We start from the raw sequence: 17006 nt of genomic DNA, 5'->3' as shown, positions 1-17006 counted from the left end.
AAAGGGTTTGAATACTTATGCAATGGAATCCTTTAAGTTTTTTATTTGTACTAAATTTGCAAATATGTTAAATTATTTTTGCTTTGCCATTATGGTGTATGGAGTGTAGATTGATGTGGAAAAAAGTAATGTAAAGCAGTTTAACAAAAGGCAGCAACATAACAAAACGTGAAAAAATGAAAGAGTTTGAATACTTTTGCAAGGTACTGATACTAGCTTACCTGATAATTTGGAAAACAGCAACATTGGTCAGTAATGTTTTTTTAAGGTAGAAATGGTCAGTTCAGTTTAGTATTTTGCACAGAAGATTGGCATTAATGCCCTGCAGTTCCTTCCCACAGAGACCGAATGGAGAACTCTTCAACAAGTCTCTGCAAACAAACACACTGTTCATTATTTAACAGCCCAGTCTGTACCGAACCAAGCCATCATTCAGCACTGGAACAAAATAACAGGATGTTTACCTCTGATAATGGCCTCTTGCAGGCCTGCGTCGCACACAGAAGGTGCACCATAAGGCAGGAGAGACCTGCAAATGTCCCTGGGGAGGGGTCAGTGTCTAGCTTAGGCATCTAAGAGTATCCAGCCCGGCAGTCTGCTGCTGAAGATGGATAAGGACACTCACTCTTTCCTCCACTCCATGTAAATAAGTCTTAATGAGGCAGGAGTTGCGCTTGAAATGGCCCCTGTGTGTCAACAGCTCTCACAGAGACCTTGAGTCTGACCCGGGTCTGCTGCAGCCACAGAGGACGGCCCCCTCCTTTGCCCACCAAGCTGTTGCCTTCCCACTTTTTCGCTTCTCTTCCTTCGTCTGTTTGTTTCTAATTAGAGACACCACGCTCCTCGCACACCTTGCACACATACGCTCCAGGTGGCCGCTTTGCCCGCCGGGTTCGTCGCAGTGCTTGCCTGATAACTGCCACTGAGGTGAACTAGTGCGCTCATGATTTTCTCCCTGTGTTAACAGAGTACTAGCAATGCTTACTACATACTGTGCAGTATATGCTCTGTATACCGCCTACTATTTTTAAAAAATAGGGTGTGAAATAGTATGCATTTCCCATATGCAGTGGGTAAATGACAAATAAGAAACACAAAAGAAAAATCTTTTAAAACACAGTTGTACATGCTATATTTATGTTGGTTTCATATGGTTTTCAAAAACATTTTCTATTTTAACAGAAATGTAAATATCCTTAAGAAACTTTATGTGATATAAACAAGTGCAAAGTAATAATAAATAAAGTTTAATAATAAAAATTCATTATCTTTACAACTTAAATCCATGTGTGTGTGCACATCTTGATAATTATTTTCTAAAAAGTTTAAATACTAATGTACATTTTTATTTTCATGAATTATTAATGCATAAATATAATTAAGTTTTTGCATGTTGGTCGCACCATATGACCTTAATTATTAATAAATATAATTGCGTTTCTGCATCTTGGTCAGACCATAAAACCTTAATTGTTATAATTTTAAAAAATGTAAATAGTTAAATATTTAATATTAAAGTAGTGAAACAGTTTTGTTGAAATTATTTATTCTTTTTTTTTAAATTGCTTTTCTAGTAAATAATAAACTGTTATGCCAACATACGTAATAAGGCTTTCTTTTCATTTCATTATTTTAATATGCCTTTTTTTCTTCATTATGATGGCAGGACAGTTATATCACACAGACATTTTTGACTTTATCAAAAATTAAATGTCAAAATTAATTTTTATTTCTGAAATTAAAAACATGCTCAGTATATAAAAGGTGTAAGTCGTTTTATGTAAAGTATGAATAGCATTTTATTTTAGTTTTGAAGAAATTAATTGATAGGACGAAAAGTAGCAATACCACAATACGCAAGAAATACGTGACACATTGCATGTAATAAGGAAACGGTTATAATCCGGAAAAAAAAAAAAAAAAAAACATTTTAGGGAATTTTTAATCCACTTTTGTGCAAAAATCTTTTAACTTTTGCCAGTCTGATTCAATAAAATATCCAGTTTATTTAAGATAAGCTCAGACTAAATTAGTCATGCATAAATTAAATACTAATTTATCTTATATAAGGTAGTACAGAAGGTTAACAGGCTCATATTAAGTCGTGTTAATAAGGGTTAAAACGGGCAAATACATTAAGGCGAACTCTGAATGTTTCAGCAAAATGCATTAGTTTAATGAATCGTAATAGAACGCTGATGAAGACAATTGCAAATGCATTATATTTGTTTTATTAAAACATTATTCAGCTGTTAAATGAAAAAAGCTTTCAGCCTAACTCAAAATGCAAATGTACCTCCAAATGTCACATGGCAGGAATGACCCGAGCGCCTCATTTTCTCTCTCAGGAAAACAGGATTACAAGAAAACCAAGCCGGTGCTGCGAGCCACTCGGCTGAAGGCGGAGGCGAAGAGGAGTGCTCCGGGAATCAGGGTGAGATGGCTGTCTTTCATTCTCATTACCTCCCCCTCTATCCCAACTGATCCCTCTCTCTCCCATCTGCCAAACCACACACACACACACACACACACACACACACACACACACATTATTCATCACACCTCTCCAACCTGAGAGCAACTCAAGCAGTCTCCATATTGATGAGGCAGAGAAGAGCTGTTTGACTCTCAGAGGAGTAGCTCTCTTTCTCCCTCGCCATCTCCTTTGCTTTAACTCGATTTTTTCTTTTTCTCTCAGCTGTCACTCCAGAATAATAATCGAGAGTTTGAGGGAAAAGCTTTTTTATTCACCATCTTTGTGTGATTTTCATGTATTAATGGCACTGGCTTGGTCAAGCATAACTGTCACTGTTGCTCATACTGGATTAAACTTTGGTGCATAATTTATCCGGGACGTTTGCATTATAGACATGACATCTCAAATAATACCTGACTGTTGACTTTCTAAGCCGTCACACTTATGATTTTCATGAAAAAGGTGACAGAAAATCCCATAGACTTAAACTGAAAGAGAAACTTGTGCCGTATCTAAAGACTGGTTTCAAAGAGGCCTTAAAAATGCCACAAATAGAAAATAACAAAAAATAAGTTATTTTGAGAAGTGTTTATATCTATATTCTGTTCCTCGAATCTGATTGGCTGATAGGAGTGAGATATTCTAGTGATAACAGAGCTCCTACCGTTTCACTATTTGTATCACTCCGCTTGCTGTATTTCTCACAGCGAGTGTCATGCCGGACGCCCAAATCCACTATAATTTTATAAATAATGCTGTTTTTGTGTCACGAAACGTTAGTTTTTTTGGCAAGAATGTACTTGTTTAGACTTTATAATGTTTATTTGAAAGTTAGCTTTGACGTTTTCGAAGATGTGAGCTCCAGGCCGTCAGCAGATTTTAGGCTCTCATGAACCCGCCGGGAGCAGCCTTACCTCGGCCAGATCTTCTGGAATAACAGCCTGCTGATATGAAAGGGTTAATGTACATCCAGCCGGTTGTTATCGCAGAATAAAGCCCAACAGATTTATCAGCCACCCTATGTGAAGCAGAGAGCTGTTATATGAAACTGAAGAGCTTTATTTTGCAATAACAACTGGCTACATGTACATTATCTTGCTTAATATTTGAACCCAAGCTTCTGTGAGGAAAGCAATAGCTAGCAAGTGGCAAGTTCAAACTAGACGGACATTTGAGGGATACGGTGCAGTCATACCACTTATTACACAACATTTCACCATTTAAATAATTAAGATAAAAGATATTGATTTAAGAAAAATGTTGAAAATGTTTCAAAATCTTACCAGTTTGTTAGTTATCTTCTAATTCATTACAGTGTACAAAACAGTCGTCGCAAAATGGCAGCAGCTGTTTTTGTTTGAGTGAGTCACGATACCATACCATAATTAAATAATTGTACTCATAATACTGAATTGAGTTTTAATATTTTATTAGCCAACCAAACGCAAAGCTTTCGCAAAGAAAAAATGTTCCCAGCAAGTGAACAGTGCAGACTGCAGGCAGTCACCTGGATGAGCCTGTGTTATTAGTTTTTACCGGTTGTTATCGGGGAATAACATACCTTGGAATGTGATGACTGACCAATCAGAAATGAGTATTCCACAGAGCTGTGTAAAAATCACGTGGTTACGAGTGTGATATTGCGTTTATACAACAGTTTGACGACACAAGTGTAGAAATACATAAGAAACAACAATGAAGTGTATTTAAAAATGCTCTTTTGTGCGGAACTACTTCCTTTCGCCAGTTTGTTAGTTTAACAGCTGAGTCCAAGCCTCCGTTACAAATTCTAAGCCATATTGCATGGCTACTTGTGTGATATTGCTCATATATTTTTTAGTGGTTAATGGTAGAGCTGGGAAAATAATAAATTCTGAGATTTTCCTAATGCATAGCGATTCTTTCTCAAATCGATTCTGAGCTTAGTTTTGAACAGCAGATGGCACTGCATTCTTTAGAAACAGCCATGCTCTGCTTGTTTCCAAATCCGTACACACACTTAAACCTAAAATAACCATTCATAGAATTCGAAAAAGGTTAAAGTGAATTACAGGGATGTTCGCAGTGGGCTGTGTTTACATTAATCTTGCGTCATAAAAGCTAGGTGAAAATCAGCCGAACACACAACACTCTTCAGATCTTCTTCGTGAGCATTTGAGTGTGCGGGAAAAAAAAAATTAAGCTCAGAATCAATTCCAGAGAGAACCACTATGCATTCGGAATATCTCAGATCCATTTATTGTAACAGCCCTAGTCAATGGTTACCAAAACTGTTTGGTTTAGGGGTCGACCGATTAAATTTTATGGTGAAGTATTAGTTTTTTGTTATTTTTTTATGTAAACATTACTTCTTAATGTGTAGGGTTGGGTACCGAAACCCGGTACCCATATGACCGGTGTGTAGTTAAATTTAAATACTACATTTATGGGGTGTCAGAGTGATCGGAAAAATTATTTCCTGAATGAGAAAACTCTCAAATCGCACCCTCAGTGTGGACCAGGATGTGCAGTAAGTCAGGACAGGTGTCGTATTTTGCCAGAGAAAAATAATTGCTGAAATTTGAAGCTGTTAAATTATTGTAGTTGGGTTTGGTGGCTTAGGTTTTATTGTTGTTATGTTTTTTTGTCCAATAAAAAGATATTCTTGTGTCATCCACCATTTTGTGGCTTTTTTAAAAGCATCGGTTCATGCACTGTTTTAGCACCGGTACCATTTTAAAAGTATCGATTTGGCACCGGTATCGAAAAAAACCAAAAGATACCCAACCCTATTAATGTGTGAATTTATTGTTAACAGAACTAATCAACAACAAATCCTTTAACATTTTCTTTGAAGATTCCCTCTTCATCCCTGTTAATTTTGGGCAGGGGTGTTATTTTTAGTTGGTTTTTGGCATGAGAATTTGTGGTGCAATATGTTTTATCAGTTCTCTCAGAATCCAGAGCTCCACATTGGGAGCTGTAGCCAAAACCGCTAGTATCCATGCTAAGACCTCTCACTGACAACAATGATCTGAAACTAATTCATAATTCATAAGCTGCAATATTTTCACAGTGGACTGAACAATGTAGAAACACTGCAGCTGAATACAACTTAAAACATTGCGTTTGCTTGTATTGGGTTTAGTTCGGTATGAAGAAATCAAATGTGAAGGCTGAAGATTAACTGGTCTTAGCGACTCAATTGTTATTGTTAGAAAGCCAAGCACTCATTACAATTCTTCTAAGTCTCATTAGTCTTTTATCCAATTACTGAGGCTTTAAACAGAGAAAATTATTTACATGAATTCCATGTGCATGTTTTAAGCAAACCTTCTCGTCCTTAATGACTCTAAATGTTCGTTTGAGACATTTGGGATCAACTAAATGTCTATCCACAGGTATGTATGACGCCTATGAGCTCAGTGGTTAAAATTTTTGTTTACAGCTGAAAGCAACGTCCCCTCATTCTGTCAGAAATGTAGTTTATTGCGTACAGATTTGGTCATTGGCTTGGCACGATTCTGAGAAACGTGGACGCCGATTTGTTTGTTCTGGTTCGTAATGTGACTAATGGACCCCTGAGCTCCAAGCTTGAGTTTTGTTCTGGTGCGTGCTTCTCTGTGGTATGTCTCCTTGGCTTTGGTTTTTCTGAGGAGTTGACTCATACTTCTACCACTTGTTTTTCCACAGGCCATTTTCTCTGGCTGTGCATACTTGGCAGGTGGCTCTTCATCTATGACCATCGCTCACTCAGCCCACCGAAACGCACAAACACGTTCTTCTTTTTTGCCTTCCGTTATTCTTTAGCGTCAGTCCCATTTGCGAGTTCTGTGTGAGGCTCTGGAGAGCAGGTTGAGGCTGAGGTTCGGGCTGTCCTGGGGTCCGTGTTGGCAGTCTGCGCAATCTGCTGTTCTCCACTCGGTGGCCAGTTGGTTTGCTGGGATGTTGCCTGCCGGCTTGGGGAGGCAGCGGGCGCTCGACCACCTGCTGTGGGCACTGCTTGGCTCCCTGGTGCCTGGCTGAACGGATGGCATCACCTGGCACGGAGTAGAGGTGCTGGCGGCCTCAGCTGTGTGGGGCGCCTGGCCTGAAAAAATCGGTGCCAACTTGCTAGCCCTGGAGCTGAATATTGAGAGCCCGCCGGCCAACTTTAACTGTTTCACTCTTCAGTACATTCCTTTGCATGCATAAGTAAGTCCCAGTGATTTTTGGTCTAAGGTTGTAAAATACCCAAAAGTGCCATAGTAGTACCATATTTTTGGACATGTTGATGCCTTCCGGCGCAAGACACTAACACTAAGCCTCTGAATTCAAATTTTAATTAATTAATTTATGTCTTTTGGTGAAATAGTACTAGAAGAAAAATAATCTAGAATTAAAATTTTGTTTAATAGGAAACATGAGGGTGAGTAATTAATGACAGAATTTCATTTTTGGGTGAACTATCCCTTTAAACTAAGTTACTCAGATGTTTTATGATAAGTGACTAATTGCAGGTATTAAAATGAAAATCTATTTAAAATAAATTTGTTTTATTAAATTTTGTCAAGACATGGACACCAGGCCTCTGAATATAATTGGGTTATATATTATTAAATTATATGTAAGTATTATTTTAATGAAATAATACATAGAATAATTTAGAATTCAAATGATTTGTTTATGTTCAGTTGGAAAATCAAAGTGGAACAATTCTTAGAATGTGAAAAGTAAATTCAGTCATTTATGTTTCATTGGAATTGAAAAGAAAAAAATCTAAATTAAATTAGGGATTCATAGTTATTAATAATATGGTCATAATATGTTCAGATTCATGAAATTCTATATTATTTTTGTAAATAAACAACAAAAAAGAAAACATAAAATCAATAAAAACTAACACAAAATGAAAAATTTATCATTTTAAATGCTAAAAATAAAAGATATAATGTACAGTTTAAAAAGGACATTTATTAAGAGATTTGCTAAAAATTGCTTTTTACAGTTTTATTAATTATTATTATTGTACCTAGCGAAAATAGTGGAAATCACCATGCACAAATAAATATACAGTATTGACAGTAAATGAAAATAAGTTTAAAATAAAATTAAAAGTGTTCTTAATTATTATTATTCTTAGTGGAAATAGTGGAAATGACCATACAGTATTAAAATTCTATACTATTTTGCCTTAAAGGTTGTATCAGCGATTTCTAGCCTAAAACATAAAGTGTCAATTTCAGCTGACCTTTCTTCACGATCCGCTCGCTGCCTGCCCCATAAATTGTCTGTGAAAAAACCGCGTCTCTCTGGTCAGCCTAGGGTCCGAGATATGCCAAAAAAACAATCGGCGCAATAAATTATTCCACAGATAATCAAACAGTGTTCCAACCAATCAGCGTCTAGGGATGCACCGATCCGAATCGGCCGATCATGCTTGCGCGTTTTGTCAGTAAAGCCGGTTCTGTAATCAGCGGTAAATGCCATCAGGTGCGTGATTTCAGGTTGAGCCATATATACTACACACAGCCGTTGTTTACCGACGAGCTGTGCAAATCAATGTTCATTATCAATGTGAATTTGCGCAGCTCGTCAGTGAACAACGGCTGTGTGTAGTATATACGGCTCAACGTGAAATCACACACCTGATGGCATTTACCGCTGATTACAGAACCGGCTTTACTGACAAAACGCGCAAGTGATCGGCCGATACAGATCGGTGCATCCCTATCAGCGTCAGGGGTTTGGTGTTGTGGACTTTCCTACTGGTGCAGGGATGTGAGGGAGGCGGAGCGAAAGTCCACAACACCAAACCCCTGACGCTGATTGGTTGGAACACTGTTTGATTATGTGTGGAAAGGTTGGTAGTGCCGATTGTTTTTTTGGCATATCTCGGACCCTAGGCTGACCACAGAGACGCGTTTTTTTCACAGACAATTTATGGGGCAGGCAGCGAGCGGATCACGATGAAAGGTCAGCTGAATTTGACACTTTATGTTTCAGGCTAGAAATCGCTGATACAACCTTTAATAAATTAAAATAAGTTTGAAAAAATTTATTTTATTACATTTTGTCAAGCCACTAACACCAGGCCTCTAAATTAACTATAATTTTAGTGAAAAAATCAGTCAATGTGGAACAGTTCTTAGAATTCAAATTCTGTCATTCATGAATTCAGTCATTCTTGTTCAATTGGAATTCTAAATAAGTTCTAAATTAAATTAGGGATTCATAGATACTTTTTTACAGTGTTATTATAAATTATTATTGTTCTAAATATACAGTATTGACTATAAAATAAAGCTGATATCAGCTTATAATTGAAATAGCACTAATATTGTACATCCCTAAACAAAATATAACAGTTGTAGACATTTTCTTTCTGTATCACTGGACCCTGTGCTGTCTTCTAAAAGAGTATTTTGGATTATATGTGTGTCACAGACCTGCATCTCTCGCTGTATGCAAACTGTGTTTATGAGTCCCATTCACACCTCTGCGTTTATACAGTCTGTCAGCACTCGAACGAGTGAAACTCTCATTTTTATGCCTCAAACACACAACCTTCCTCTCTCACAAAGACGCCGCAGCACGCCAGCCAGCGGTCGACAGAGGGTGAGGTATTACAGCACACCTGGGTCGGCCTGAGATAACTACACAACCACTTAACACAGGGGGAAAATCCCACTTCAGCTGTTTCTGTTGGCCGCTGATGCCGCACCGCACCTGGCCGTGAGGGCCGAAGTTATGAACACAGGGATATATGAGAAAATACCACAGAATTTGGTGAAACCAGAAGACCGTGAGAATTCATACAAGGACACATAAGGAGGTGTGTGTGTGTGTGTGTGTGTGTGTGTGTGTGTGTGTGTGTGTGTGTGTGTGTGTGTGTGTGTGTGTGTGTGTGTGTGTGTGTGTGTGTGTGTGTGTGGGGGGTGTGTGTGTGTGTGTGTGTGTGTGTGGGGGTGTGTGTGTGTGTGTGTGTGTGTGTGTGTGTGTGTGTGTGTGTGTGTGTGTGTGTGTGTGTGTGTGTGTGTAAGAGACAGTGGCCTGTTGCCAGATGAATGGGAACTCACTCCCGGCATGCCACAGCTGCTGCTGAGAGCCACATGATGCTGTTGGGAATATTCCAGCGTTTTCCATCAGAATGTGGGAGACTGAAGCGTAGGCCGCTGAATTATTAGCTTCCTCAAGACAACAAGGTCCCCTCTCTTCACTCACATACCCTCAGCTGACAATTTCATTTTCACACAGCCTCCTCTCTGGACTTACTGTATGTCTTTTTCTCATCAAAGAATATGAGACCACATCTGTATTCATGGCTTTTTACTTTTCGTTTCAAGAAAGGGTTTTTGGGTCACTGGCATGATGCTCCTGTTTTGTGTCCAACTGTACTAAGTTATACAAAAATGAAGTACAATTGCAGCAGGGTTGTAGTTGTTAACCAAAAAAAAAATTAACTAAAAAAGTTTATATATATTTATATGAAAAAAATCCTATTTAAAATTTTATAATAAATGGAAAACCTAAACTTAAAAAACTTCAAAAAGTAGAAAGTTGATTTCACAATAATTTGAAAAAGAAATAACTCAAAATCAAGTTTCTGAAACTAAAACAGAAAAAAAAAATTAAAAGTAAAAAGAAAAATTAAAAGACTGAAAAAATATATATATGTAGATAATTATATGTGTGTGTGTGTGTGTGTGTGTGTGTGTGTGTGTGTATAACAGAAATAAAATGTGTAATATAATATAATATAATTTATAAAAAAAGATAAAAAATAATAAAATGTTTTATATATGTATGTATATATAAACAGAAATAATGTTATTTTATCTAATTTATTTTAAAGTACTAAATAAATGAAAGAAAAAAAAATATATATATAAACAGAAATAATACATTAAATAAAAATTAATAAAAAATGCATATTCTAAAAATAATACAATTGTGTGTGTGTGTGTGTGTATATATATATATATATAACAGAAATAATATGTGTACTATAATATAATTTATAAAAAAGATAAAAATAAAATGTTATATATATATAAACAGAAATAAATTAAATAACTAAATAAATGAAATTATAAAAAATTATTAAAATTCTATATATATGTAAAAGTATAAAAAATAAAATGATATGTGTGTGTGTGTGTGGTGTGTATAAAAAGAAATAATAAATTAATATAAATTAATAAATTAATGAAAAAAAATAAAATTATAAAAACAACGATTATATATGTATGTGTATGTGTGTGTGTGTGTGTGTGTATAACAATAAATGCAAAATATTCATAAATACTAATATAAAGTAGGCTACATAAATAATACTAAATGATGCTGAAATACAATTATAGACAGCCATGTAAATACACCTCCTCTATAATGATATTTTTGTTCTTGTTCGTTATTTCATTATTATTTCTTTAAAAAATATGCCTTGAAGCAAAATGCAGGAAACTGTTTTTGTGACAAGAAAACTACTCTTTTCCGAAAAGTCAAGATTAGTCAAAAGCAAATAAAGTAACCCTAAAAATAATTTGATCTTCATAATTCAAAAAATGTGTGATTAAAAAAAAACAAAAAAAAAACACTATTTTTAAAAGTACAGAAATGTGTATCCAAAAATTTTAATAATTGTAACTTGTTTAAACCAGTTGACTTTTTTAAATCATTACATTTTTTATCTTCTAAAAGTGTGGACATTATGTAAGTGTGGAATTTACAAAAAAAAATACAATTTCCTTTTATCATTTTGGATGAATTAGTCATCGACCCTCTTGTAAACAGGACACATTTTGCTTTGTCCCTCTGTGGCTACTCAGTCTGTATTTAAAAATTTGGAAACATTTGCCACACGTTTTACAAGAGACAAACACAAAACAATTCCCTTTGGATGTGATGACACTTAGGCTCCGACACAAAGCGGTTAAATAAAAGAGCGTGAATCAGCGTGAGCCTCTGGTAATGTATGAAACTAAAGTGCATGAAATTTAAAAGTTTTCCAATTAAGAGAGGCTTAAGCTGTTTGGAGTCTGGCTGGAACAAGATAAATGCAGCGGGCAGCGAGTGCTAATGAGGACATACACACTGATGACTGCCGCCACAGCTTGTACACAGATAGTCATGGCCGTCGTGGAGGCTTTTAATAGCCCCTTACAATTTATCTGCTAGAATTATTATTAGCCTCCTGTTTGCTGGGTGGCTTATCTCTGCCGGCTCGGGCTATATTTGCATGCCGCTCTGTGTTTGATGTGTGTGTGTGTGTGCGTGTGTTTATGTGGGAATGAACACAGGAGGGGGAAAAGATGGATGTGTGTGATTATTATTTCACTTTCTCTGTCTTTCTGTCCATCTTTCATTCTATGTTCTTCTGTCTTTGAAGAGCATACTTTAAGACAACTACAGGAGGATGTATGATTCCATGGATTAAACAACTGCATCGAAGGCCAAATTATTGGGATTCATTGCATTCCTTTAGCTCATTAGTGAATTATGGTTATAATCACAGATTGTATATTTGATCAAATTGCCTTGCAAATATATTTATTTACTATTTCAAATGTAATTTATTCCTGTGATTTCAGAGCTGAAATTTTAGCATCATTACTCCAGTCACATGATCGATTCGATTTCCTTCAGAAATCATTCTAATATTCTGATTTGCTGCTCAGAAACATTTATTATTATGTTGAAACAGCTGAGTAGAATTTGTTCAGGTTTCTTTTGATGAATAAAAAATTCAAAGAACAGAATTTATATAAAATAGAAATCTTTATAAGGTTATAAATGTCTTTATCATCCTTTGGTCAACTTAAAGCATCCTTGCTAAATAAAAGTATTCATTTCTATAATTTCTTTCCCTAATAAAATAATATACTGACACTGAAGACTGGAGTAATGATGCTGAATAAAATTTAGCTTTGATCACAGGATTAAATTATATTTTAAAATCTATTCAAATAGAAAAAAGTTATTTAAAATAGTAAAAAAATGTTTCGCTGTATTTTGATCAAATAAATGCAGGCTTGGTGAGCAGAAGAGAATTCTTTAAAAAACAAAAAATCTGACTGTTCAAAAACTTTTGACTGGTAGTGTAGTTGTGTTCAGATTTATACGCCCCTTTTTCTTTCTTTCTTTCTTCATTTTTTCCTTCCTTCCTTATCCTCTGAACATCTAAGATGTAGATGAGTTCGTTTCTTCATCAGAACAGATTTGGAGAAATTTAGCATTACATCGCTTCCTCACTAATGGATCCACTGTAGTGAATGGGTGCCGTAAGAACGAGAGTCCAAACAGCTGATAAAAACATCACATAATTAAAGTTGTATGAAGTGAAAAAACTGTATTTTTAAGAAACAAATCCATCAAGACTTTTAAAAACTTTTTTCTAAACCCTTGCTTCAGGCTAAAATATTAATCCCTAATCCATAATATTGTTTTCTTTAGTGGAAAAAGTCATCTCAGAAGATGAATTAGGGGAGAAACAAGCAAAACTGGTCCAAAACGGTTCTAAACAAATATGTGGAAGCCAAAATCGAGGAAGCGTTATTGTTAATTTTGAACACAAACAATAGTTTTAAAGGTAAAACACCTTAATTATGGATTGTTTCTTATGAACTTCACAAGATGTTACTGATAGACTGGAGTCATGTGGATTACTTGTGGGTTGTTCTGAAGCTTCTGTCAGCTCTTTGGACTCTCATTCTGACAGCACCCATTCACTGCAAAGGGTTCATTGGTTAGAAAATGATCCAGTGCTAAATATCTCTAAATCTGTTCTGATGAAGAAACAAACTCATCTATATCTTGAATAGCATGAGGATGAGCACATTTAAGCCAAATTTTATTTTTGTTTAAGCTATTTCTTTAAAAAATCTATAGGAGGTGTATAAACTTTTGAGCAGAAAAAGTTCTCACAGCTTTCAGTATGCACTTTCAGCTTACAGCTTTCTCTAATTGTAATTCATTCTAGAAAAACATCAACTTGAGAACGTTCCATCGTGGCAAAAAAGTCCCACAACCGCACAAGTTTTGATTAGAAAGTTGGGATAACGACTTATCAAGATGAAGAACAATTGCTTGGTTAAATACTTGAGTGCTCTTAATGAAACAGAGGTTGATGAGGATTGTAATTTAACACAAAAGGTAATAAATGACTGCTTTAAATCTAATTCATGCTTGAATACCACTCCTTCAGCCATCATCAATTTAGCTCGGGCATTAAGCTCCCAACAACTCTTAATTAGAACAAAGACATTTCTGGGAGATTAACTTTCTCTGAGCCTGCTGGGTCTGCCAAACCCTATTTGTGTCACAGCGAGAGGAAAGATAAAGAGCCCAAAATATACTGATACTTCTGCTGAGCATTTGTGGTGGGAATTACATATCTGTGTTTGGTTATGATCAGTCTTGTGTCCATGATCACGGAGAGTGTTTCATTCTCAAATTTCTAGAGAAAGGCACTGCAACGTTTAGGTATTTTAGAGCAGCATTAAATATGCATTTTAACAATGCAACAAAACTGGAGAAAAAAAAAAGAAAGCTTAGCACATTTTCTAGCAAAGAGCTGTCTGATATTTGTAGATTAAAAAGGTTCATCAGATCAGTTGGTTTCTGAGTTTTATGAAGCATTGATTTTCTGAAAAGCTGTCAAATAAAAAGTTCTTCATTGAACTTTAAAACTTCTTCTATGGCTTCAGACTGCAAAAATGTTTTTATCTGTATTTGTAAAAATGAACCTGCAACATTTCAAAGTCATTATGTTTCCACATCAAAGATATGGTGCTCTCAAGCTGCTCAAGCTAGCAGTTTAATTAAAGGGATAGTTCAGCCTAAAAAGGAAAAGTCTGTCATTAATTACATACTCTCATGTAGTTTCAAACCTGAAAGACCTTTGTTCATCTTCAGAACACAAATGAAGATATTTTTGATGAAATCCAAGAACTTTTTCTGGGCCTTGAACGTGGTGGCATTGTTGTTTATGCAGGGTCAGAAAGCTCTCAGATTTCATCAAAAATATCTTTATTTGTCTTCTGAAGATGAACAAAGGTCTTAGGGGTTTGGAACAACACCTTATGAATTATTTTATTGTAGTGCTCTGCTTTAATTCTTATTAATAGTTATTTAGCAACATATGAATCAGGAAGAGTAACCCGTTTTCTCTTTTCTCTGATTGCAGGACATCATATTGGTCATTGTGGCTGTCTTGATCTTCCTGCTAGGCGTCTACGCATTTCTTCTACCTCAACCTCAGCACTGAGCTGGATCTGGATGTGGACATGGACTGAAGGACTTTTCTCACAGATGCCATCTCAGAGGATTCTAGGTGGCTGAACCCATGGTGTGCCAGCAGTTTCATAGTATTACACATCTTTGTCCCATTCTATGCCTTTTTATACCAGCAGAAGCTGAAGGAAGATGAGTCTTAAAGTGCATAGAAGCATGAAGTTAAGATTTTTTCCCCCCATGCAGTGTTTAGCATATCCTTTTCGATTATTAATAAAGCTTTCACATGTCCCACAGCTTTGGGATTTGAAGGACCAGCTTGTTTTCCATTTCAGATCTTTTAGTTTTAAAGGAATAGTTCATCCAGAAACTCACTCTCATGTCTTTCGAAATGCAATTTGAAACACTCTCTGCATGAAACACAAAGGCAGTTATTTTATATCATGATTTCCAGGCTGTTGTTTATCATACTATCAAAGACTAGCCTTTTCACTGAATAGCAACTTAAACATCAGTGACAAAGCTATTATATGGCTTCAGAAGATACTTTAATGGTGCTTTTTGGAGTTTGACAACTCCTGGTCTGTTTGTTTTCACTGAACAGAGCAGCTTAATTCTTTTGTTCCACTTCATGTGAGTAAATCATGACAGAATTGTAATTTTTGGGTGAACTATCGCTTTAATCATTTCCATCTCACTATTGTGTATTAGCACAGATGGATTCATTTTTAACCAAATTGGTTGAAATTTGATTACATAATCTTTTGGAAAGAAAAAAATCCCTGTCCTGTGGAGACAAAATTGTAAATATTGCAGATAAATCAGACAGACGAGAAGGCATATTGCATTCCATACCACAAACACTTTTTACAGATCTAGACGTCTCAATGCTGGAGATCAGAGGCAATCTGCGATCTTGTTTGTGTGTGTAATGCTGACATTCTCGGTCTCGTTTCTCGTCATCGTGCAGCTCGTTAGCATATCAAACACCAACAAACTTTGGTATTGAAAGCCAAAAGAGCATCAGTGAAGATACCAAACATTAGCACATAGACCTTGATGTGCTCTCAGCTTTTGTATGCGTGCGTTGTGTGACCTCTAGAGAGATGTATAGAAACAGCACTTGAAGCATAATCAATCAGCTTGAGGTGCTGTTACTTTTAGCTCGCGTGCATCTTTTGATCTATCTCAGAAGATAAACGCATGGCCCTGCCTTGGTCTTTGACATCCAGTGCTTCCTTTACACACTGCTGGGTTTACGTGTGTGCGTTCGTGGGAGTAAGACAGAGTCGTGGGGTGGAAAGCTGATGACATTCAAAGTTCATTTACATTCTCTTTGTATAGCGCATTGGATCTCGTACAAACGCACAGCAACGACTTATTTCATTCCAGGCCGTGAGAGTTGTTTTATCTTTCCCTGCATGAGGTATATTGTGTCTAACTCAGGACAACTGCTTTGCTGCTCAGCCCTTATTTTCCTGGGACGTCTGACTGTTATCATTAATTCAAGGATTGATACCCTATTGAACAAAACATTTTTGTAGCCTGTCTTTGATTGGACTCGAGAGCTTTCCAAATTCTTTCATAGTGAGACCGAACTAAACCAAAACAAAGAGTCTCGTGTTCCTTGTTGACTGTTTTTGCTTGTTTTTCTTCTCTTGTTTCTATCATACTTGAGATAAAATAATAAACATTGTCAAAACATGTTGATACTGATAAAAGCTTATTGTGTTCATTTTCCAAATCGTATAACAATGTTGAGCGTATAAATTGTATCTGTTTCAGTGCCTTGTGGCGTTCAAGATGTTAATGCCAAACAAACACACTGCGAGACCGAAGCACTTCGCCCTGTGCACATTTAAGGATTCATGCTGTGTTTAGATTCACAGGGTCCCTACACAGTGTTTACTGTTCACTTAGTAGGGGGTATCTTTAAAGGATGATTATATACAAATATGAGGAAAACATAATTTCAGCTTCATCTTTATTTATATATATATATATTTTTTTAATTATTGTCATTTATCACTAAATTTAGTAATTTAAAATTAGTATGGCATATTATAGGAAAAATGCAAAAATAATATTTGTTTGATATTTCAAAAAATAAAAATAGACAGATGGACGGACTATATATTACACACAGATAGGTAGATAGTTGGTATTATATTACACATATAGATAGATAGTTGTTTATATATTACACATAAATATATAGTTAATTATGCATTTTACATATAGATAGATAGTTAGTTATATATTACACATACAGATAGATAGCTGGTTATTACACAGGTAGATAGCTGACTATGTATTACACATAAAGATAGATAGTTGG

General features: G+C 35.8%; 1 protein-coding gene across 1 annotated transcript in view; it reads left to right on the top strand.

Moving 5' to 3' along the window:
• Positions 1 to 16389, top strand: part of triqk (triple QxxK/R motif containing) — a 35733-nt gene extending 19344 nt beyond the window's left edge. Inside the window, 3 exon segments of the mRNA XM_073822147.1 lie at positions 2349 to 2434; positions 14622 to 14675; positions 14677 to 16389. Of these exon segments, the coding sequence (XP_073678248.1) occupies positions 2349 to 2434; positions 14622 to 14675; positions 14677 to 14730 (194 nt within the window). The 3' untranslated portion in view covers positions 14731 to 16389.
• The last annotated feature ends 617 nt before the right edge of the window (positions 16390 to 17006 follow it).

The sequence above is a fragment of the Garra rufa genome, chromosome 17 (genome assembly GCF_049309525.1).
Source record: "Garra rufa chromosome 17, GarRuf1.0, whole genome shotgun sequence".
Lineage (NCBI taxonomy): Eukaryota > Metazoa > Chordata > Actinopteri > Cypriniformes > Cyprinidae > Garra > Garra rufa.
The sequence above is the reverse complement of the archived record's forward strand: the minus strand, read 5'-3'. Positions and strand labels throughout refer to the sequence as shown.